This window comes from Seriola aureovittata, chromosome 18 (assembly GCF_021018895.1).
Source record: "Seriola aureovittata isolate HTS-2021-v1 ecotype China chromosome 18, ASM2101889v1, whole genome shotgun sequence".
Taxonomy (NCBI): domain Eukaryota; kingdom Metazoa; phylum Chordata; class Actinopteri; order Carangiformes; family Carangidae; genus Seriola; species Seriola aureovittata.
Genome location: NC_079381.1, coordinates 9678885 through 9705163, shown reverse-complemented (window position 1 = coordinate 9705163; position 26279 = coordinate 9678885). Strand labels below are relative to the sequence as shown.

The 26279-nt window shown below is 40.1% G+C and overlaps 1 protein-coding gene across 1 annotated transcript in view; it reads left to right on the top strand.

The window, feature by feature from the left end:
- The first annotated feature begins 221 nt into the window (after window positions 1-221).
- Window positions 222-26279, top strand: part of ank1b (ankyrin 1, erythrocytic b) — a 72261-nt gene continuing 46203 nt past the window's right edge. The window contains exons 1-2 of the mRNA XM_056404195.1: window positions 222-307; window positions 2403-3203. Of these exons, the coding sequence (XP_056260170.1) occupies window positions 3078-3203 (126 nt within the window). The 5' untranslated portion in view covers window positions 222-307; window positions 2403-3077. The remainder of the gene's footprint in view (window positions 308-2402; window positions 3204-26279) is intronic.

Sequence of the window (26279 nt, the reverse complement as noted above, 5' to 3'; positions counted from 1 at the left end):
GCGCTAATGCATGCAACAAAGCCCTGGCCTGCATGCAAAGTAAAACCTAGCAGAGGTTCATTAACACTTATTTATTTCAGATTTATAGATTTAAGTTATCCATGTGCCACACAATTATTTGCAATATTACACAAATTACATTACAAAGCTACTGATCTGTATGCAGTTCAGTGGCAGCACAATTCCTCAGCTTCACAGAGCTCAGTCGGGGATCAAATCTTCACAGGACGGCGCCAGTGTACGGTACTGAAGAACAGACTGTTTGGGTGAAAAATGAACCTCACATAATGCATTGCAATGTACTCCAGTGAGTATGAGCAAAGATTGTGGTAGACAAGTCATAAATTAAACGAACTTGTCAGCACTGCGTTGCCATTAGTGATTGGTAACGTTAGCTACCATACAGTAAGAAGCTACCTTGAAATAGCAAACACATCACTGTTACGAAGTGTTAGCTGAGATAGCTTAATTTTAGCTAGCCCAAGTTCGTGCCTCTCATGTTAGCCTTAAAATGATGAAGTTCAAAAATGTTAATTCTAGCCACCTGAAAGCTAGTGACCGTCCAGTAAGGATGAGGTCATCATAAGAGAATTTATCTTGAAAATTAGTTGTGGTGAATCGAGTTAGTCTAGCTAGCGAATTAGCAAGGCCGGGCAAGTGCCAGTTAGCTAATTAGCATCACAAGCAAATTGCTTGCTAGCTAATTAACCATTAATCATTTTATGCCTAAAATGTAGCTTCAGTTTTGACTTGTCATGTATGAGAGGGACGTTATCATGCAATGATGTGGCTAAATACCACAGCCGCAAAAACAATGCAGTTCTAAAACATTAACTTGTAGCTGTAGCAGTTAGAATGTGGGTACATCTGCACCACACTCATCTAGCTAGCTGTTTCATATTGTAGATGCAGGGAAAACTCTTGTGAAAAAAGGCACACCTAAAACGTTTTGAGGCTAATATCAATAGGATTAGATCTAAACAGCAAGTATACAAGTCATAAAAACTTTTGCAAACGATAACAAACATGTAGCCTTATAAAAAAAGTATCTAAAATTCTGCATTATGGATACAGTTTTTCATAATAACATTATTGGTTAGGCTGGAATAAGCAGCATTCAGATTTTTGTAAAAATGACAACTGAGTAGGCTAATTAGACGACAATTGACAACATGAACCAACAACAGGGAGGCATGACCGCTCTCCTTGCAAAAGCTGAATTAATGTGGCAGCACAAAGACATCCATACACTAGACCGATGTCCCCATTGTGGTTCATTCATTTAAGTATCTAAGTGACTGGTCATCCAAGAGATTTGTGCCTGCAAAAGACCATTTGACACATTACTGAATAAACTGCCATGGAAGCATCAATCTTGTGCACAGAGACTCTTTGCCTATTTCATCTTGATAATGTGCACATGGTGTTTAATGTGCACATGCATCTCTTGAGTGTAATTTGAATGTGGAGTTTGGAATAACTAGTCTGGTTACACTGATAGCTATTCCACAAGACCATTCAGCTCCTTAGACAAATCTAGACTGCTGTCAAGGCTATGGCATTATTTTGTTTATCACCTCCAGCTTAATAGTTCTATTAGCATCAGGCACAAGGCAATAATACAGAGCTGTCATTCAAATGACGGCACAGTGAAAAATTTAACCCGCACAGAAACACACAATTGTAGAGACACACAAACACTAGATGTTGGGGATGTGAGTTGGCAGAGAAAAAAATATCCCCAGAGACTGTCCACTTCTGAATATCCATGTATATTCCAGTATTGGTTTTCATCTGGTGTTAATCTCTTGGCAGGTGGCATCTATGATTGTATTTATTCCTTGTTTTGTCACATGGTCTCTTTGTAAAAGGCCATGCTGCACATTACACTGCAACATTATTTAATTCATTAATTTGAATTACTATTTTAAAAGTTTTGCAGTAATTTTTCTTCTGAATATCAAAACATGGACCAATCACTGTCTGTCTTTTGCTTTAATTTTATGCTTTGAATTTTACTGTATACTGTTCATGCTGTTGTGCTACTGAATTGCTGCGTGAAACATCCAATGCATGACCTCCTGATGTAATGGAAAGAGGTAAAGCAGTGGAATGAGGGGGTGGGGTGGGGGGGACATACAGTTTTTATGAAGCATGCATGTTTTTGATACTAAAACACTAAAACATGAGGGAAGAAGGCTGGTGTAAGTGTTAATGTATGGCACCACGTTTCTATGCCACCTGAGCATCAGCATTTGATACCCAAGGTATATCAAGAATCTTAACGCAGAAGAACAAGCGCCCATATACTGTAGGCTGTATAAGATAAAAGATTATGTCCATTTCTGTTTTACATGCTGCCATCTCTCTCACTACTGTTCTTTCTCTCCATCTGTTTCCAGGAGGGAGGTGCCATGGAAAAGCCATGGACAGAGAGAGGGAAGACGTGAGAAAAAAATAATTTGAAGGCATTCCGCAGCTCTGGCGCCCTCATCTTTTGTGCCTCTTGCAAGACACAGCAAAGGCTAATGTGGAAGAAAAGCCTTTAGCAGAGAAGAAAACTGTGGAGGAAGAAGCAGAGCAGCAGGAAGAGGAGAACATTTGACAGATAAAAAGAGGGAGCTCTGCAGCAGCATCCCCACTGTGCTGAACACAGGACTGCGTGACTGGTCTGTGCAAGCACAGGGAGAGAGGGAGGAGAGAAGGGAGGAAGGTAGGAAAGAAAGAAGGGGGAGGGGAGGCAATTCAGCGCAGTGCAAGCTGACTGGATGAGTAGCAGCCGCGGTACAGGCAGCAGCATCAGCACCACTAGCTGTAGCATCTTTCTGTGTGGCTGCTGGAGGCTGTCTTGTGGCTGCTGTAGCATCAACATCATCCCCATACACACACAAATATCTGGACACAGACGTTCCCACGGCTTGCCTTACACACACACATGTCGTGGTGGCCACCAGAGAAGAGGTAGTAAGTGACGGGGCTTGGGGGACAGAGGAAACAGGGACGACTGGTGGTAGTGCATACAAGAGGAGGGCTGGAGCGACAGTGACTGGAGCAGCAGCAGCAATAGCAGCGGCACCATGGCGCAAGCCGCCAAGCAGCTCCGAAAGACCAAGGACCTCGCTGAGGCCGCCGCCCAGGAGCAGAGGGAGAAGGAGGAGGAAAAGATAAAAAAGAGGAATCGATCGAGGGACCGCAGGCGCAAGGTATGGCTGGCTGTCTCATGAGACAGGGGAGGTGACGGTGTCTCTCACATCCGTATTTCTCCCTCTACCTGCCTTTCTGTATCTCTCTAGCAGTCTCTCTCACTGCATCTATTGTGCATGATTGGTGAGGATGCAATTACACATGTATAATTAGACAGTTGGTCTTGCAGCTTCAGCTGGTGCGTGTGTGTAGCCTAACCAGTCATGCACATATGCCATGGTACAGGTTGTGTTTGCTCGGTCAGTTATGTAGCTGTGGGGGAAGGAGAAGGAGGCTGATGATGATTGTTATGCCGCTGGAGGTGTGACCAATATAGGCTGTTGGTTAAATAACAGAAGATGTCATTTTTTCTTTTCACATGAGAAATATTTGGAGGGGGTTCAGCCATACATGGGTGCAGCTCATTCATATTAATGCAATGCAAGTTCAGTGTACTGCATATACATTTATTTTTATGCATCACATCACCATTAATATTCTCTGCATACTCTACTCCTTCCTACGAAACTATGTTGGTCTTAGAGATCGTGTCTTCCCCCATATCACTGATTTTTTTCATTGGGGGAGATGTAAAATGGAGGGGGAAGATGGAGGTACACTCCAATAAGAGATGCAATTTTAACTCATCTGTATATATTTTGGGTGGGCATGTTTGTGGAGAAATCTATGCTCATGATGATATATTACTAAAAAGGAATATTGGAATGTGTTGTCACTAGCTAGGAATGCAGAATATCATGCTGTAGGTATGAGAGCTCTCATTCACCCCTCCGTTTCACTCTTCCCCTGCACTCTCCTGCTCTTGCTGTGCCTTTAGGTGCAGATTTTATTGGGGTTGTGCTGCCTTGCACTCATGCTTGGCAGCACTGAAATGATTTATAAAAACTACACATTCTATTGTGAAAGGTAGGCAACTTGTTGAACAGACACAAAAAACTTTTATGGGTTTTATGCATAACTTACAACATTATGTGTACTGAGACTCTATTCAATGCAGTACCTGCTCTCAATGGTTTTCTGTTCCTCCTGCACACGTCTATGTGGAGTTGGTGGCAATAGAGGACAGGTCTTTTTATACTCTCTCTGTGAGATGTGTGTGTGTGTGAGTGCGTGTGCGTGCCCGTGTGTGTGCATGCATGCACGTACATGTGAGACAGAGAGAATGAGGGTTTGTCAGAAAGCCACAAAGGAAAAGAGGCAGTACAAAAAATGGAATCTGCAGAAAGAGCTCAGGTGCTCATGGAATGTGATCTCTTCCCTCAGTTTTTAATGTTCTTTCAGCATAAAACAGGTTGTGTGTCTGGAATGCAAAGCTGTAGGGTTTGTTAAGGGTTTCTGAGGCCATACAGGAGGCTTGTAACTATATGTTCAGCTCATTTTGCTGGTTTACTTTTACCTGATGGAACTGGAAACCTGTAGTGATGAAAATGTGGTGATGTAGTAAGGTTCTTTTTTCTACAGTAGCAGAGTATCAGAGTATCTGTATATTTTTAGAAAAATAGGCCACCTGTCATGTAATATCCTATTCTTTGCACTATTCTTTTTTTTTTTAATCTCTAAAATTTAATATTCTAGGTTAGTCATACTATTTATTTAAATGCCAATGTCAATGACATAAAACACTATTAATAAGTCCTTGATAGAGGGCTTTTCTGTCTTTTTATCCTTTTTAAGTATGTCTGTCTAATCCTAGCATTTAGACATTCAAGTTCAACATAACTGGAGTCCACCTGTGTAGAAAAATGTCCATCTTTATTATCCCTTCTGTTGCATTGTGTGGGGCTGTAGTCAACCGAAGAAAATCTTGGTCGACTGAAATCATACCTACTGTTCAACCAATTGATTGCTCATGGGGAAAAAAATATCTGCATGTTATGTCTAGATTAACTAAATTGGCCACAGTGCACGGAGTGCACTCTACCAAGTAGCCCTATTAGCCTAGTCTACATCAGATAGGTCAGCTAGGCCTGTTATTTCTCACCAACATGCTAATCTGTACTTCTGCTTTGTCACATAAAATGATATTTTTTGTTTTCAGATTAGTTTGATCCAGGTAGGGTCTTTTCTCTTAACATCATTTGAAACACGCTACTAACGAAATGGCACGTAATATGAATCACTAAACTTGAAGTTATTAAATGAAATGGCTGTGTGGAAATGTCAGTTGTTATCACTGATGGAAAAGTGAAGAATTAGGTTCCTGAGCCCACAGTCACTGCAAGCATAGAAAACCAAGAATGCTTTTTTGCCCCAGACACTGTAATTTGAGATGTAAAAAAGGCATCTTGAGTGCTTACTCATGTTATTGCACTTAGCTAACCATCCACTGATCTTTTTGCTGCTAACACTCACTACTTATTTATTTTACTTCTGAAGAACCGATCAAGTCATTTTATTTAAGATTCCATACATAGTAATTCGATGCAATACCACTCAATTTCCACTGGCCTTGTAAATTCTTTTGTCTTCACTGCACTGTAAGAGATAAGCACAAGCATTTTCAGTTGATCAAAAAATAAGTATTTAACAGCTCCTCTTATGTGCTCTGCACCCAGAAGGAGTGAGGAAGCAAGGCAAAGAGACAGAGAGGGAAAGAGGAGGCACAGGCAGGTCTTAATGTTCTGGGGATGTTAATTAGCTCCATTCGATGTAAATCAAACTTGACAGCATGGCATCTCTCTTTCCTACTCCTCCCATTGCACAAAGGTCATCCACTACAGTGCCACCAGAGATCCTACGATAACTCTGGATAGACTGGACAGTAATGTAGTTAGGGAAGAAAGTGCAGGGGCATTCTGCTAGCTCTGCTAGCTAAGGTGCATGTCATACAGCTGCAGAGTCTTGCAATAGGGTGGGAATAGATCCATGACCTCTGTCAGCTACTTGGAAAAAAACACCCATAATCTTAGGATAAGAACAAGAGCAGCAATATCAATGATCCAAACTGAACAATTATATAATTATATACTTTCATATGCTAAATGCTAGTCAGACCAGATTGGAAATGGGATTATTGGAAGAAGATAACAGCAAATGTGTGTGTGCAAATTCATTGTGAATCAACATTATTATTTTCTTCTCAGTCCATACAATATCTGTATTTGTTGCTTATCCCAGGTGAATAAAAAGGCTGTTTGAAATACAGCTAAATCCAATGCATTATGTCAATAAACTGGAGTTAATTGCTTAGCTGCATTGACAGTAAGTATTCTTGCCCCAGTGGCTGTAACCCTACCACTATGGATCACTGGATCACTATCTGGCTATACTGTGGCCCTTATGTCTAGCATCATTGATCCCTGCTGTATGTTTACTAGTCACTAGTCACAATAGATCTGTGTCTGTATTTGATGTATGCAGCTATGAATTAGGGATGTCCCGATCAAGTTTTTTGGCCCTAGTCACAATCCAAGTCATTTATCATTGTGTATCTGCCAATACTGGGTCTGATCCCTTCCTTAAATTGACCTAAATGTTGACCAAAATATTTATCTGACAAGTTGAGGTGCTGAACTACTAAATTTGGCACACCTTAGTTTTCACGGGCCACTTGATCCTAACTCTGAAGGTCTGTAGAGAAGGAGAGTAGCACTTTGCAGACAGAGGTTGTCAAAACAAAGTACTGTATAGTAAAGAAAGCAGTGGATTTTGATCTGTTTTATTGTAGCAGATACTGATCCACTGAAATACTCTATGTCTCTGTACTGATCCTTAGGATTGGCTCAGGACATGTCTACTATGAATACAACATAAATTATTAAAGTATAAAATTTACAAACACCTGTGCAGATTTTGGTCTCACAATAACAACCATGCAATTTACAAAATCTTAGAACCCTACTGAATAAGATGGAAACAAACATTTTCTTGGACCACAGTCAGCTGGGCTGATGATTCATATCAATAATCAGTTCTTTATTTTGGGTAAATAATTACATGACTGCCAAAATAACAATAAACACTAAGAATGGAATAATATGAGGAAGTACAAGAAAATGTTGGGTTATCTTCAAATTGCACTCGTGATTGTTGGGGTTCATTTTCAGACCAGTCTGGGACAAGAAACCTTTTATTGTAGGAGCTCAGCATGAGGCTCTTGGGCCCATACATTTCCTTGTTTCCTTCAGGCCTGCACTTAATACAATGGATCCAACGATCTGCTAATGGATACTCTGTGCTCTTTGTGTATATGTGTGCGTGTTCTCATGCGTTTTCATAGGAGCTGTATGTGTGCATGCGTGCACATAAAGTGTATGTGCGCGTGTGTATGTGTGTGTGCGTGAAATAGCAGGGCTTCAGGGTATCTCATTCCACTTTTATGTAACCTTATGGATACCCAACCCTAATTAGCCAAAACTCTCCTTGTGTGTCTCTCCATCTTTCTTTGCCTCTCTGCCCACTTCTGTCCTTACACAAAACAACACACAGGATAATGACATCAGAAGAACTTTTCGGTGATGCCTAACCTTGCTAATTAAAAGTTGTATCATCTGCATAAATAAAGAATCTCAAATATTTTTTAGACAAGCGGAAAATTAATCCTTGTTGGGCTAATTTATATTCCAGAGCTTTGGGTGCAAATTAATAGATCATTTAGGTAATTCATGTCATTGCAGTGCACAGCGGAAAGACTCTCATCCAATCTTGAGAAAAACAGCCTAATCATACACTGCATCACATAGTTCTGCCTGAACCATCACTCCTCTCACTGCTGTGAACTGCACCAACATTTTGAATGGAATTTTTTTGCCTTAGGTCAGACCATTTAAAATACAAGTAGCCCACAGGATAACACAAGAGGGCATTGAATATTTTCCTCCTCAGTCATCTTTATATTTCTGTATGACACCTTTTTAGGGTAAAAGGGCAGCACTGATTAAAGACTTTTATCACTTTATACTCAGCTGTCATCTTTGACAGTTTCTTTTCTCTGTAAAATCAGTGTCAAACCATTGCAGATGCGCACAAAGATGCAATTCTACCGTGTGTAAATGCCGTATTGTATGTTGGCCCAGATCCGATGAAAGAGGTGGTATGAAAAGAATACTTTAATTCACTGTGTCTTTGTATGGCAAGGGGGAGGAAATTGAGTATGTTTATGTGTGACCATGACAATGGAGCTTTTAAGGACGTATCCTAGAATCCAAGTGGCTAATGTGTGATTTTCTGTGTGTCCAATGTTTTTGTGTGGATGGATGTGCCTGAGTCTGTATTTATGTGCGTTTATATTGCTTTTTTAAACCCACATTCATAGATTTTTTTGCCACAAGAGAGGAGAGGAAACCTCATCTACTCTATTTTGGTCGCTACCAACTCCGGAGAAATGTGTCTTCAGCTTACTAAATGTTCAGTGTGCTCCACCAGATACGTAGCTGCTAACTTTGTCTGTCATTTTGTGGACAGGTAGTGTACTGTAGGATCATCAGAGGTTGTTTTCTGAGTGCCTGAGTGTTGGATAGGAACAATAAGACTCAATTATACAGCTAAAAACAATGTCATAAAAGAGGCTAAAAAGCTATACATGCTCCGTAGAGCTTCAAGGCTTAATTGTCTCTTTGGCAGCACACCATTATTTGACCTAATATTACAAATTATATAAGCCATTTAATGTACAAGTGCTGTCTGTGCTACTGCTACAAGATATGTAATGCTTAAAACCTAATATTTTTATGTGACATAAACTTTTACATGTTCTGTTATACTGGATCCAGTTTCAGATGGTGCAGGGCGCGGTGAACGATTTTATATTACTTCTAAATCTTTGGAGACTTGGTCTGCATGTTTTTGTGAGGCAACAGTAATAGGAAGCGTAATAGTATGTGCTGCTGTCTTTTCATCCCCTTTGAGAAAAGGGAGGGCAGGATGAGCCAAGGTCGAGCAGAGCAAAGCAGCACTCAGCCCAGCCCGAAGCTGCCACAGGCTATATTTACCTGCCAGCCTAGGATTACACTGCATCTGAGACCAGAGCTACCCATCTATCTACACACCACAACCGTGTGCTAGCTGAGCAGCCGCTCTGATCCTGTATCTGATGTTGCCTCGGATCTGTTCCTGCTCAAACAACATAGGAAGATTCCAGAATAGAAACATGATGGCCGATATTTATCAGACCTCTCTGAGGGCTTATCTGGGACTCGACTGTCACATATTTTGATCTGGAGATCAGAGTGATTTTAGATAAGCATGCCTTGTCAGACACCTTTTCTTAAGTATCAGGAAAGTCATTTTGCTCCATTAATTCAAAACTTTGATTTCCATTATGGCTGTGTGCTTGCAATTGTAGCACATGTATGATTTTAGTGTATGGACTTAAAGGATAAGGATAGGCATATAATGTAGATATTCATTTATTATTTTCATATTATATTTTATATATAGGCATAGATGAGTTTAGTAGTCTAATTCCTTTGTCTTGTTTTTGAAGAACTGGTTAAAATAATTAAAGATCTACTAGATCTTTAAAGTATTTGTGTTTTATGATGAAGGGTGGCTTTTAGAGAGTCTACCCATTTAGGTTTAGATTTTTCAAGTAAGATACCCCCTGTTGAATTCAAACCTTGGGTCGGGTATGAGTTCAAAATCATGAAGTTTTGTTTGTGTTTTAACATATTCCCCATGTTTGCATCAAATCTATATACGTTTTTTTTCCTTTTTGGCATTGTTACTAGCAACAGTTGTTGAGACATTGATGTGGTCAGAGTGTCACTGTGCTGATGGCCCATTAGATCAATGTGTAGTCATTGAGTTCCTCAAGAGTCACAGCTCATCTACCAGCCTGCTCCAGGTAATCAGAGCATCCATCACCATTGTTAGCAAGGCCAACCAGTGTGAAGCCCTGGCATGCAGAGGGAGGGGTAAAGGCTGTAAATCTTTTGGCGAAGTTTATTGTGACCCTGGGGTCAATCGGCAGGCGGTATGAAGTGACTGATGTTACCATGGTGATTACAGTGTGACACAGCACGTGGCGAGATGATGAAGGGACGAGGAGATGGATGAGGGCATGCCCTGGTTGGTGATGAGACTTGCTGCACAGATCGCCAGCCAGACATGAAATGCTGGGAGGAGAAAAGCTTGTTGCTTTAGCTGCACTCGCAAACTGCTCCACATGGTCCCCAATTTATGTGTCTGCTGAGTTTCATTTCGACTCAGAGCGACTCTGATGAGACCACATCAATAAGAAAACATGAGTCAGACAGCAGATTTTCTGTGATATGTCTTGAATCGCAAGTAGCTCCATTTCACATCAAAAGGGACATCTAAAATATACAACGGTTACAAAACACATCTAATTTACATAATTGACCTACATGAAGTGTATACGTAGTACTATGATGCATTTGACTCATCACAGGTCATTAACATCAGTATGTGATTGCTCTTAATTCCAAAGAATCATTAGAGTAAGAGTGAATGTGATACAGACTGGCATGATGCCACTCACACTGATATGAAGACAAAAAGCACACACACAGCCGCACACACACACTTAGAGCTGGAGCTGGGCATTATGTAATGGAATTAGTGCTCCTCAAGGTCTACATGGATGATGTGGCCTGCAGGAGCCCACTAATGCACTGAAGCAGCCGCTCTCAGGCACACCCTGACTCCATCACTTTCCTAATGGACACAATGCATGATCAAAAATCTAGGATTTCATATAGTGGGTGGTGCGCTGAGATATTTGTTGCACATTCATCCCGTACATTTTTAAGGGCTTGTAGATATATATTTGTCACTTATAATTTAAGATTGATCTTAGGCCTTGAACAACTATGAATTTGAGAAATGGTGAGTGTCATGGTAATATGTGCATACAGCAACACATTACCAGTGACTCTCCTGTGTTAACTCATTACATTTGAATCATACATATTAATACACCGGCCATCAGCTCAGTCTTAACCCCTTCGATGTCCGTTACAAACATTTAGTGCTTAGGAGCTGCTCGGTACAACCACATTCTTTTCTTGGAGACTGTTAAATTCACAGATGTGTGAGGTTACCTGTGCAGCAGTAAACATGTCTTTTGTGTAATTTGAAAAGTGATGTATGTTTGAAAAATGCTAATGTCTTGATGGACTGGAAGTGAGTGTTCTTTTACAGGCAGTGTCACCTTTATCACACCCTTTAAGGCATGCACGTGTGTATCTGGTTAATTGCTTGTGTGTGTGTGTGTGTGTGTGTGTGTGTGTGTGTGTGTGTGTGTGTGTGTGTCTATCTACATAATGTGAAGGGGTCTCATGTCATTGGGATTAAGGACTGATGGCAGATGGAATAGCTTCTCTCTTTTCAGGCTCATCATTCAGATAACCAATCTATGCTGGTGGACAGAACACACACACACACACACACACACACACACACACGTCAAGATAAAATCAGAATGATTGTCTTAAAGAGGAATACTTACTATAAACAGTATTGGTTTTCAGGCTGCAAAACTACAGAAAACGACAAAATGTAACGTCAGAAGCTTCCGAACATCCCTGCCAAGACCAGCTGCCATTCATTGACTGATATCACTTCACACTCTCTGATCCGAGGGAGCTTGCATCAGCACTCATTGATGGCAGCCGGGCTGGGAACACGACAGGAAGGGGAGACAGCTAGGACTCAGACCGAGCGTTTCTGCTCAGTCAACTCTAAATCCTCGTCATCCCCCTGTTACTTTTTCCCCCTCTCACCATAATTCTATATTTCCCCTCCCCCTGTGGGTATGATCTTGCATTTCTGGCTATGAATGTGTCATTATGTCCATGACATGTAGCCTACTATGTCGAAAAAAAAGAACAGATACCAATAAACAGTGCTGCATGTTTCCCAGCCTGCATCTTCCTCTGCTGTCTACTGTACTGTGGCATTGAGTCGGAAAATCCACACTGCACTTGTATAAATACTTCATTGCTAATTCAATTTTAAACTCTAGATGGAATGAGCAAAAGTGTAGCAACTGTTTGTTCTTCCACTATGCCCTCAGTGCTTTTCTCCATCAACTATCTTTCTGTCTCTGCTCATCCCTGCCCTGTACTGTATCTATATTTCCATCCCCCCATCTTTTTTTCCTTCTACTTCTTTGTCTCCATCTTCCATCGTGTCTTATCTACTGTTTTCTTGGTTTCATTGCTCTTCTTTTTACCACACCTATAGCTTTAGATTTTTTTTTTATGCTAGAAGCAAATGCATACTATGTAGTTTTTCTGGCTTAATTGCACATTTATGTGTCAAATGGAACAATTACATTGCTAGTGCTGTATGTGAAAATGTAAAAGTATAAGGTCAGTGACTTTGACTGGACCAGTTTGAGTGAAGAGGTCACTGGAGAAAAATGATAATATAACACATTGCTTGATCACACCCTTGGCATACAGGTTGGTCTCCATGAGTGCGAGCTATCACAATATTGCACTGTGTATGAGTATTGTGCTGTAATGGACATTGTTCATCGTAAAAAATCCCATTTATAGCCATTAATATTTGGATAACACCCCAGGGCTGAGCTAGTACACCATACCAGTACACCATACCAAATGTTGCTCAGTATTGACCGAACTACATCCACTGATGAAGGCCATGAGGAGTGGCTGTGAACGTTCAGAAAAACGTGTGTTGACAGTTTTTGTCAAGCTACAATGTTCAACGTAAATAATGATTCTTTGAGCTCAAAATCTAACCACATAAGTCAGTGAACATTATACTGTATATGTATTTGCAATCTGAGTAGTTTAGTAGTTACATAAGCAGAGTAATGAAACCAGGAGATGTGAAAAGTGTTTTTGTTTCCATAGTCCTCCCAAAAGCCTGTCAAATGTCTGTGTACCAGGGATTCAAAAGCGATTAAAAGGCTTTCTCTCTGGAATCCCATACATGCTGCTGTCAGCCAAACTGACTCAATTCACATGTCAGTACCTCAGGCTACATCATTCAAGCACTGTAGTTGCAGCACCAAAGTCAGCTGCTAACAAATGTGCCAGCCTGGCCAATGCCCCCGTAGAGAGCCACTGTAAAATCAAAAGCCAGGAAATCAATAAATTAACATCTGTACTTGCCCCCATTCTACATTCTAAAAATGATAGGAAAAGCAATCAAGCGATTCACCAAACTTCAAAAGTTTGGAAATATGTATGTGTAAATCTAAAATGTCAGGGTTTCATTTTAAATATGGGCAACATTAGAAAAAAATAATGAGTGTGTGTGTGTGTGTGTTTGTCTGTGTTTTACCACTGTCCTGTAATTGACCGGTAAGGATATGTTGCTCGCGCACCACACCATACCAAATGTTAATTTACTGCTTGGTGTGCAGATTCAACTTCGTTAACTGACGTGGAGATTTTTCTCAACGGAAAACCCAGTGCATGCGGTTAGCCCTTTTCCCTCTCTCATATCCTTCCACCTTCCTGCCTCCATCCATTTCTCTTTCCATCCCTGAATCTCTTCCCTAATACCATGATGACATTGACCACAGCCCACTGATCCAACATTGATGCCAGCTACTTGACAAACTAAGAGTCAGGGATAGTGGGCAGGGAAACAGTTCAGCACATTCAAAAATCCACAGTACCACCCACGAAAATAGATGATAGTAAGTCTGTTTATTTCTCTTCAGCTCAATTTCCTTTTTTTTCCTGTTATCCAGCAACATGACCTGTCATTAGTGGGCCACGCACAAACAATACAGTGTGTCTCGTCTTTTATGGCAACTCAATCAAACAATCCGGTCGCACAAATCATCCATAGGACAGCTATCCATTAGCAGAGTTAGAGGCTGAGTACAATAATGAAATGTTAATGTGTTTTTCTGGTGCAGCCTGTGAGTCATAAAGTATGATTTTCTAGCGTTTAGATGATATTGAGTAAGCAGAAATGGATGCAAAGGTAAAGCTGCTCTCAGAGTCTTGTGTGCTCCCTTGAGAATCGTCTTTGGCTTGGCACCCACTCCTCTTGTTTGTTTACTTCCTGATAGCATCTGTTACCAAAGTCACAAGAGCATGGAGCACAGCCAGTGATTAAACCACAGACAGTGAGAAGATATCTCATCAGCACAGTCATTCACTGCTCTTACTGTATCTTGTACTGTATGATTCATCCGCAGCAGAACCTCTGTTTAGTAAAAACACTAATTCAAACCAGCTATGAGACTGTAACATGATGATGCAGATGCTGGCTGCCTGAATGCAGGGTTATCGGCCGAGTACTAAACTTTGTATTTCACCAGAAAGACACACGTGTATCACTGCAACGCCTGACTTGATTGATTGAATGATTTATTGATTGACTGAGTAATTGATTGCATGCATGTGTCTTAAATTCTTACACTCTCGTCCTCGCTCAAACACACACAGTTGACTTTTTATATTGTTCTCTGTCTCACATCTATGAGTCATATGAACACTCACAAGTTAAGATATTTGTGGATCGTGGCCTGATTTTAATGAAGCAGAGAGACTGACTCAGCTGTTTTAGGCAGGATGACTAACTGACAGGGTGACAGGGTGTGCATTGCTGGCTCTGCACCAGTTGTCCCACGGGGAGGGCCAAGGTGAGAGGAAAAACACGCAGACACACAGTGTCAATATGCACATAGCATACATATTAAAAAACACCTCCTTAATCCTATAGCTTTAACAAGCTGAGGCTTCTTCTTCTTCATCAGAATTCAAGACAACAAGCTCACTGAAGCTTGCAGAAAGTCTACAGTGATTGATTACACTATAATTTGCATCACCCACTGGAAAAAGAGAGAAAACTAGAGACCATCTTGTGATGGGATCAACATGTTGACGTCCCGATCCATGAGTATTCTGTAGTTATTACTACATTATTACATGAACACTCAGTAGCTATTATTTCATTATTAAATGGGTACTCAGTACTCATGGGTTGGACCACGCCCATCTTGAAATGCCTTCAGTTTGATGTCAACTGCACTACATAAAGTTTCATGACTGATCTTGAACAGTTGTGACACTATTGCGGTGCCAAAATATGTCCAGACACCTGCCAAAGTACTCGAAACTGCCTGTGTGGTAGTTCCTGCTTCAGTAGGTCTCTTCAGGACCACATTTCGCCATGATGACACACGCACACGCAACTCTTGCCATTGTACGTATGGACACATAATCTTTATCTCAGTTTACAGATCTGTCTGTGCTAAGATCTCGCCCATACCAGTTTAACTTTTGAAATAATGAATGAGTTTTAGCACAAAAGAAAAATGTGGAAGTCTTTTCTCCAGCTTCCACTGTCAAAAAAAAACAGGTACAGTTCACATTTCTTCTGTCTATACTATGTGTGTTTCAAAACTACCGCGCAGACTGTATTAAATATCTGACACAACTGATACATAACACAGCAGCAGCATTTTCCCTAGTGTCCCACATTTCATGGTTATAACATAGTTTCAGGGGCCTTTTTCACTCTGACATGAAATATTAATTAGAAAGAGAGTGTTTAATACATAGATTGTCTGCAAAGCCATGTATTGTGTTAAGGCCTATCTTTTAAAGGTGTTCAGTCTTCCAGCAGAGGAATACATTTTTCAAAGCTTTGATTTACTTATATTTTAATAACATGCAAGTATTTTCCCCCGAAATGGAATAAGTTTGTTGAAAAGTGCAAGTCAGCTATGCAAGGTTTATGTGTGGACGTGTTTGGCATTCTAGTGTACATGTATGGATGAATAGCATGTGTCTGATACACAGAAAGGACAACAAACATCCCCAACTGGTAAAAGATGAGTATGATTGATGGCACTCTGAACGAAGTGCGGCTTTCTGCAAATGCAGTCTGTCAGCTTGTCTAGCCCATATTTTTATCTCTCCCTGGTGCATAAAGTTTATTATAGCATGAGCTTTGGAAAGAACCCAGTGACTTCTCATGGCGACATCATGTGACATGTGTCATAGTCATGCAGATACCAACTTTGCATCTTTAAATGCGTGTGTTTGGGATAAAGCTTGATAATGCATTTTAGTGATTTTATTTTGCCATAAACTGAGGGCACAGCTTGACCTCTCTTTTCGGGTACCGACAGTGATACATCAAATGAAAAGCTGGTGTTTTGGAGATACAAAGTTTTTACTCAATAAACAGCTGCTGTGGTTTATGTCATGCCAGTATCGGAGCAGTTTTGCCATCTTGTTGACTTGTCTTGAGAGATGGATTAGCCCTGGTTGGATTCAGTAGTCTCACATCTTGTGTGTTTATGTCACTGTGATCGTCTTAATGTCTGCTTTGGCCCACAGCCCCTTTTGTCAATATGTTAATGAGTTTAGATCCGGATTCATGTAGTATTCCAGTTTCTTTCATTTTCTCCCTCTATTTTCCTCCGTGACTCACTTCTCTAATCTAGACTTTGTAGAAAATTGTATACGGCTAGCCTTTTGAGACAAGCAACTTGCTGCATCGTTAAATTGACGGGCTGTGTGTTAACCCTCTACTGGACCTTGTGCTTCAGGCCTGACCCTGGCATCAAGAGTTTGTCCCATTGATGAACGGCTCCTCGTGGGCTAAACGACCCTTGTGAACCTGTGCAGAATGCTGAATCATAAGGAGCTGGCTCTATCGACCGGCCTCAGGGAGTGGTCACTGTCCTGTGAAATCTATCAGACCAGCAATGGCAATTTGTGGCTGAGGAGAATGCCATTATTCTTTTACAGTGGCATGTTAAGATGATTTGCCATTTTTATAGTTCTGGTTTTATAAGTGGTGATTATGTTTCTTAAAATAATTAATTTTAATTTGGATGTTATCTTAATTTTGAATATAACCTTAAAAATACCAGTGTGCCAGATTTAATTACTTGTTTTATTACTTGTTTTTTTCCCTTCATGGAAAAGAGGCACGATCAAGGTCTAAAAACTATAGCAAGACAGAGTCTGATGCTGTTATCGTTAATGCTTTTGCTATATCATCGCTATTTTTAGAAGCAGTAGTGGTGCTAATAGTCATAGTGGTAGTTGTGAACTCACATAACTGCTGGATGTAGCCATGCTCTCCTTCGATTTTGTCTTCTACTGTATCTTGTGCTTGTCCTCTTTGACTTCTTCTCCTTCACCCTCCATCAGCCTCTCTGCCCCCAACCCTCTCTCAGCATGCGTCTTGCTGGTTTGACTCTACACCCACTGGGTGATTAGTGATGACCTGCTGTCACTAACACAGACGTGCACAGTGGGGACGACTCACTGTGCTCGTGTCAGAATATACAGAGCTGCCACATGTATGCACAGACACGCACAGATTTGCAAACACATGAGTATAAACAAGCGTTTCATCTTTCTTGAGATAATAATGTTAATCGCTATTATCTTGGACCAAAAATCTCAATTGTCGTAATTACTAGGGATATATTTTGTAGGAAAGAAATCATACTTGAACCCTCTCCTTCATATAGTATGTTCCCCAGTCTTGTGAGGCTACTCACAACACTCTTTCTTTTCTCTCTTTCTTTTCTCTTTTTGCAATTTAAAGTTTGTGTTTCGATATCTGAAGTTGTTTTCATGTGTATATATGTATGTTACTCAAATGGTTTATGGTGTATGACAGCACTGATACTTTTTCACATCTCATGCATCTTTGATATTGTCTCTCTCTCTCTCTCTCTCTCTCTCTCTGTCTTTTGTGACATCCGGCTCTAGTCAGCTAGTCTGTCATTCAAGTGAATGAGATTGAAGGGATTTCCATCCCCAGTGGAGCTGCAAAGGATTAGCTTTTAGGGCTGGGTGTGGTTTACATGTGAGATATTGTTGGTTTGCATTTGGTCTGTGAACCGGGCACCATCTGACCACTGTTCATGTGCTGTGATTTGTGTGTGTCGCATGCGCAGGTTAGTGCGAGCAGTGACACGGGCAATCTTGTGCATGTTGCAGTCTTTACATCCTGCAGTGAGGAGCATATGTCAGCTTCTGTGACCGCCTGTTGGCAGCAGGACTGAAGATGATGTAGCATGTTACAGCGTGTGTCTATGCTGACATGTCTGCACATGACCTAAGTGCACATGTATGTGGTTGTGTGTGTGCATTAAAATAATCGAGTGTAAATCTGTATGTCTGGATATTGGGTGTGATGCATCCACATACGTGTTGGGAGCCTGTGCATTCGTGTGTATTTGTCCTATGCCTGTGAGTGTGCTTGTGTGAGTTAGTATGTGTCAGCTCCAGAGCCCTCTACAGTTCTGATTCATGACAGGGGTGATTTGGTAGTCAGTCAGTCAACGTCACGATAGGGCAGCAGTTTCTGCCCCCCACACCAGGCCCCCCCCCACGCCTCTCAGCCCATCTATCTCTCCCTTCCAGGCCACGATCACAGATACTCTGGCATCTAACATCCAGCTCTGCCTTCAACTACTGAGTCATACTGCAATGACCTTATAGTGACTTCTATGTTGAGTTCTGTGGTTGATTTACTTGCATGGTATCTAATCCAGTTGTTTTTCATATCAATGTTTTGTTTATTTTAGATTAAGGAAATACAGATTAAATATATATTGCACAATTAGGATTGTGTTTTTTTTCTAGGTTGTTTGTTTTCTCTATCAAATTATATTTTATCATATGGCAAATAACATTTTTTTTAATTTGCATTGTGCAGCTTCTTTGATCTACATGATGCAAAGCATTTTCTGTTATTACCTTTTATTACGACTCAGGATTGATTAGCATATAGTTTTATTTTTTTTTCTTACAAAACATTAAGATATGCTAAAAATGTTCAAAGCTACTATTTTCCTGATGGGCTATTTCTCACTTGTCACACATATCATTCAGTAATAGATGTGCATGCGTGTTTCATCATACTGATGGATGCATAATAAAATGGCAAAAAGAGAGCAGTACCGGCAGTAGAAATGATTTGTTCTTGCTCTTACAGGTACACCCTCATACAGGTACACAGATTTTCATGAATCAATCAGGTTGAGTGTGTTATGGCAGTGTGGAAAAAGGGACAGGAAGCATTAAAGTACTGTTTTACGTCTCAAGAGTTTCACATAGTAACATTTACAGATGTATGTTTGAACAACTACAAACATGGCTTTATTGTATTTTATGCAGGACTCAAGTTTGAATACCATCACCCGATTCATACAGTAATGCAGGAACATAAATAATTAATAGTGTATCAAAAATTAAACACTGAACTCTTTGTTCAGTGAGCTTTGTAAATTTGCTCAAATGCTATATACATATCTCTGTTATTGTGCTGTACTCACTCTTAGTCTTTAATCTGTTTAAGCGAAGTTAAATGCAGTAAAATGGTCACTAAAATGTTGTTAAAAAAAGCTCAACAATTTTTTGGGGAATAATCTCTCAAACTGCAACAGAATAACATAAAGAGTCATTTTATATTCAGTAAGTTTGCTTGTGAAAATGTGTCCGTACAATTTTGCCAAATTAGAGTAAATGTACCAATGACCAAAGGCAGTTTCAGCAACCTCAGTCTTGACCTGAGATCACCTCGAAATGAACAGATGACAGATAGATGGGGGAGGATGGAGTGATAAACAGTGCTGAAAGGAGAAGTGTTACAACACAGTGTCATCTAGTGGGACAGCACCGCGGAGGAGCTTTTGTTTCCCATTCATGTGTGAATTACAGTGCATGTGTTTAATGTGTGTGTGTGTAAATGAGTGCGCAGGTAATTTCTGTCTGTTTATTGAAGACTGTTTTTAAAGAGACGAGAAAAAGACAGAAGTAGCTGTTATGGTCAGAATATCATTACTGATGACTGGGTTCCTGAATCCAATATCAGCCAATACTGATACACATTATCTGATAGATGGGTGAACAGTTGGATGGACCGGAGATTGTATACGCAGATTTATATACAGTCTATGGGAGGGACATATAGGTAGACAGATACCTCACTTATAAGGAATCACTTAGTGTCTGAGCAAGATACTGCATCCCCACCAACCCCAAAGGTGCTGCCCTGTATCTGACCATGACCTCTGACCTCTCCCTGTGGGGGAAGTAAAAAGAAAATTTCTCAGCAGGAATTAATTCCTCTAAGACATCTATCCCATCACACACAGATAGCTTGCTCTGACACATGACTTCTCTTACAGCGGACTTTCACCCCTCCTCTCTCCATCTTTCTCTCTTGCACCTGACCTTTACTTCTCTATATCACTGTAAAAGGCATGTCCACACTAATGCATTCATTTCTGCTTTGGCCTTCCAACCACACTAAAACCAGCATAACTACCAAAACAGACTCTTTGAATACTCCCCCACTTAAAAAACAGCCATGTGAAGGAATAAAGTTATAAAGATGTTATGCAACATACACATGCCCGATTTACAGAAAGTTTCCGTTACAATGGTGTTTCAAAGTAGACACTAACAAAAACAACCAGAAAATGCTCATTCAGAAAGAGACCTTTCAGCATCTCAACAGCATTTTCAGATTTATAAGCTTTAATGTAAGGGTGGACATGTTTATCCTGACCTCCACAGTCCTTACCTGTCTTCTCTGGCATTCTTCTGTCCCCCTCCTCCCTTCTTTCAGCTCCTCCTCCACACCCCTCTTTTCCTCTATCCCTTCTCCTCTCAATCATTCTTCCTCTCATTACCCTTTTATGTCCTTTACACCTTCCTTTATTTGGTATCAGACCCCCACCCCATCCTCTCTTCTTTATGTCCTTCGTGTCTTCTTCTTTCTTCCTATCCATCACCCTGGCTCCTCCCTCTGCTGACTGCTCCCTCCTGTCACAGTGATTGTATATTGGCCTTATGGGAGACAGTGCAGTCACTGACCAGTTCAGTGCAGCTCAGTGCTTTGCATTAGTTATGCACAGATGAGTTTCAGACATAGTGGCTCCCAGCTTCTCTGAGTCTTCTCCTCTTCCTTATATTCTCGTCTACCTTTTTCTGTCTTTGCAGTTTTCATGCTTTCTTAATCATTTATGAGTTGCTGGGGTCTCTTCTCCTGTCGTGCAGAACTTTCATTCATTAAAAATGCAGCTTTACTCATCCTGAGCCGATCATTTAGACAGTATATATGTATTTTGTCAAGTATACTTGACTGCTTATTTTGAGAATTTTTCTGTTTGACATGTTTTTGAATCTAATTTTAATAACACTGATGAGAAGATTAATGCAAATCTCACATCTGTCTGTTTATTTTCAGGTTAAAACCTGCAGCCAGTTAGCATACCCTAGCACAAATACTGGAAACAGATGGAAACTAGATGTTTACTAATGAAAAAATTATATTTAATTTGTATAATAGTATAAGAATGTGTAGTGTAAAAATAACAGATCACCATTTTACATGGGCAGTATGGAGTGCTGCAGGGATGACATATTTTTGTAGGCCAACCTGGAAACTGGCATCACCCTGGTTCCCTTGACAAAATGCCAATGAGGTTTTTACATTGGCTTTTGGATTATTTCAGAAAGTTAGCTCTGTGGCAAATAAAAGTGTATGATACTTACATGTTTTGTTCAGCAAGATAATCTTCATATATGGACACCACTTTACGATTTTTGAAGCCTAAATTCAATTGCCAGAAGTAAAAATCTAATGTCAGGCTGTAAACGAGCTACACCACGGATTCATGACATTACCGTCACCACTACTAAACTCCCAACTTGTAGTTTGATTTTCCTTTCTTACTTCTACAAAAGCTTTTCCTCTTACAAGGTTAGTGATAGTTTACAAAGGCGCAAGTATAAACACAACAAGTCTGTCAAAGCAAACTGATGGGATCAGTTTTAGTGTTCGATGTGATGACATTAACGTCCCCTGTCATCTCATTTAGCGACTAAAGTGCTAACTAAATACTGGGATTCAGGACTCATTACTGCAGCTCTCTATTTCTTGGCTGTGACCAGTAACTTCCTGGAATGTCTGCTGGTTGCCTGGAAACTGAGTCACACTTAACCTAGATAGCTAAGCTAACCCAGATAGCTATTGGCTGTAGCTTCATATTTAACAGGCAGGTATGAGAGTGGTATCATCTAACTTGCTGACAGGAAATGAACAAGTGTATTTCAAAAAATTTCAAACTTTTGCTTTAAATGAGAGATTTATGTGTTAAGGGTGAGAATACACTCTACGGTAAAACAGTCATACCTAGAAAACTCACTCACTAACTCAGCATACGATCACAGCCTTTAGCCTCACACCTTTCTAAGGGGTTTTGTAAATGAGGATTTTCAAAGCTAGTGAAAAGCACACTGCTTCCTTGTGCCAGCACACATTTAAGGTCGGTCCCATCAAGTCCTGAGTGATCAGATACAGCTGAAATCAACTTCTAAATCATGTGGTGCTTATTTGATATCCCTTGCCTCTCAAAGCTGATTGGGCAATCACAGACAGCTTTGTTCCCAGCAAAGTTAATGCTGCATTGGCCAATCAGTCCCAAGCCCCTTAACTGCCTCAGAGAAAACTTATCAGGAGGACTCCACAAGCACCTGGTGAAAAATAATCTCCTAAAAATGTTCCATATTACATGCTTTGGTTCAAATAAGAGTGCTTCTTCAGCAAAAAATGACGCAGTGGCACTGTTGACACAGTGACACGTGTCATATAGTTATCTCCACCCATAAAAGCATGTTTTTGTATTTCTTTGATGGTCTGTTGTTCTTGTAATGGGGGTATACGCCCTTTTTCATGGCAAACAATTTGGAACGTCACAGCAGGAAAAGCACAGGTGCAATTAATAATCATTTGGGCACGTAATTGAACTGAGCCATCGTTAAAGTTAATAGTAACACCTGTGCGTGTCCTGCAATGACATGTCAAAATGGCTGCCGAAAACAGGCCCTATTGTCTGCTTGCCTTTTGAAAATATTGCACTCAATCACAATTTGCCTGCATTGTGAAACCTACTGGAATTGGACTTTTGCAAACAGAAAAGCATTCCCTCTCCTCGTATGTTTCTCTGCAATGTTTCCTCAATTGAAGAATGTAATTTATGGCCTATTATTTATCTATTTATTTATTCGTTTGTTTTTATGGCCTGTGATTGCTCTGATGAACATGTTATATTGAATCAATATTGAAAGCATTTTCTATTACTGGATCTGAAGATACAATACAACCAAGACCAGACACTCATCTACCAAACCATTAACAATTTAGATACAAGGTTTTAGTTGAGACATTATGTGCAGTCAAAAGTCTGTTTTTACTGTAGTTAATGACTAAATGCCCAGATGACACATTACTTCCTGTTTGTTATTAAAATGTATTCTCAGATATCAGTTGTGCTGGCAGGGAACTTGACTGTAGTTCAGATACTGAGACGGGGCAGGGAGCCCAGAATGTCAGCACAGAGTGATGATGTCAGGAGCAGACTCTGAGGGACAGCTCTACCCAGCATGCTTTGCTAGTAGCATTTCTGCAGTGCTCATAAATATTGAAGGTTTATGAAGAGAGAGAGAGAGAGAGAGAGCAGGCAGACTGAGGGAGAGAGAGAGTTTGCACAAAGATGCAATAGACGTGTGAGGGTTAGGATGAGAGAGATGTTCAAGGAGTGATGACAAGAAATGAGTGGATATCATGTGTAGCTGAGAAAATAAATTCAGGAGTTCAGGGCTGCTTCACTCTGTAACGTTAGTGTCCCTTACTCTGGCTCTCTCGTTTGTGTCTCCTCTCTTTTCTGTGCTGTAGGCAAAATACAAACTGAGAGAAAGAAAACAAGGGAACTAGAAGTCATGGAGAGGCAGAAGCAGGCAGATGATTTAAAAGGGAAAATGTCCATGCCTGTTACCTGAGCAAATCTTCCAAAGGCAATGAAAATTGTTCAGTGAAAGGACAGAAAGGTGTATTTCCTTCTCAGTGCATGTGTGTACACTATATCTGTGATCTTGGGGATTATTCTCAAGAGACAGTAGATTATGAAGTGAGGGTTTAGACTGAGAAACTTAAATGGAAGAATGATAAATTATGTAGTTAGAGGAGGATGTAACAGTATTTTTTTTAGACTGCTTCACCTTAAAACCAAAAAGACGAGGAATGTTGAGGAAGGTTTCAATACCTACTTCAGCTTCCTCACATCCAGCTTTTAACATTGGAAATCATCATCGATACCAAACAGAGTCTGTTTTCAATAAGTATTAAATTTTGGCATGTATCCCTGAGTAACATAATCAAGGCAGAAAGCGAGAGCTGCAGTATTAATCATGTGCACGTGCACAGTGTGTGTATGTATACTATATGTGTGAAGTAGTTGTGTGTGGGCCTGTTTTGTCGCCCTTTTTCTCAATATTTTTTGTGTGGGTTCTTGTGTACTATGTATTTCTGTACTTGTGAATGTTGCATTATTTTTATATGTCTCAGACTAAACAGACTGTAAACCTACATATTACACAGTAACAATCCCAATATCAGCGTGCGTGCGTGCGTGCGTGCGTGCGTGCGTGAGTGAGGTGCATGGAGGTAGACATGAAGATACATGTATAAAAATAAGGAAAAGCATGCTTTGATTGTAACGGGTTGCAGAAGCAGTGGCCTGACAGAGGCTATAAATATTTCAGATGCTCTGTTTTAGCACAGGGATAGAGAAGACAACAGGAAGATCCTCGTTTTGATGTGTCTCATCATTGTTTCACGAGGAAGACGGAATTTGGTGCACTGCAAAATAAATTCATCTCAACAAATCATTTAATCTTTTATTCAATTTTCAGCTCTTATTTTTTTATATTTTTGAGATAAAGGGCAACTAAGCTTCAGATGAGCAGCTTTTTACAGACATGGAGCTGTTTACACAAGTAAATGTTAGGCTGGTCTCCTGAGTTAGACCAGTGTTAGTTTTACCCGTGGACTACTCTAAACCCAGAATTTGTTTGTCATCACAATAATAAGAACTGAATTCAATAAGGGTGGGGATAAGATACTGTAATAAAATGACTTGAACATTAGCTGTTAGCAGCAGCTTGCATACAGGAACTTGTGGTCTATTTGGTAACCACACTCTTGAGGTTTTCTTCACAGACTGTTGTATAGATGGTGATTGGTTTTGAATTGACACTAGCTTATGGTTGTGCAGTCTCTCTGTGGTATTAGTGTGAGGATTTGGAGCAAGCTACACTAGATTAACACATCATAAACATCTTTATGGACCTCTCTCATTAGGAAGCCCTGTGCACTTCATTAGCTTTAACATTAACATACAAACTCATCTGACATCTCACTATTTGTTAGTCTTTGGCAAACAGTCTTTTGTACAAACTGCAGAGCTTCAAAAAGCCTCAGTGAAAAAAGTCTCTCTTAACAAGTCATTTATTTTTAATTAAGTCTTATGTTTTGATTTTTATACCAAGAAGATTAAAAAAAATCAGTTGATGAGGAAAATGGGCAAAACTATCAAATGCAGTCTTTCTATTGAAAAGTTACATTTCCTGCATGTGCGGCTTAACATGTATGTTTCTACCTGTGTTTAGACACAGAAAGCATCACTTGAATTTGTGTGTCCAATGTGTAAGCATATGAAACCTGCACTTACGTATTTGGGGGCACAATCTCACTCTCACAGACTCTTGCCCTGCTTTCATCCATCAATATTGAATCAACTCCAATGCTGTAGAGTCTGCTGGACTCTATAGATTTTTCATTTTCAGGGCTGTGACTTCATCTTGCCAGGCATAGACATGCTCTTGAATTGATCTCCTCCCTCCTCAGCAGTGTAAAATTATGACACATATTTTTAATTGAGGTCGCGATCACTTGTCACATGTTACATTTCTTTAACAACCAAGTATTTATACACTAATTGTTTTGTTACTTTGCTTGAAAATCATATGAAATCATTCAGATTGGCATAAAAACTGAAGTTGCAATGTAACAGCAATAATACCATTATAATGTTAAGTTTGCCTGGCACATAAAAGGAAGCAACAATGTCACAAGATACAACAATAAATGGCAATATAAGTTATTGACTAAATTCATCATTTAAATGTTAATTTGATCTTTTCACTTTCACTGTCTGTCACATGATTTATGTTAAATACCAATTATCAGATTTGAATGAAACCATGGAAAATTATATGATTGATTTTTTAATTGCAGCATTTATCTCCAGGACTTACTACTTACTTATTTCCTATTGCTGCAGATTGTTTATTTGTCCA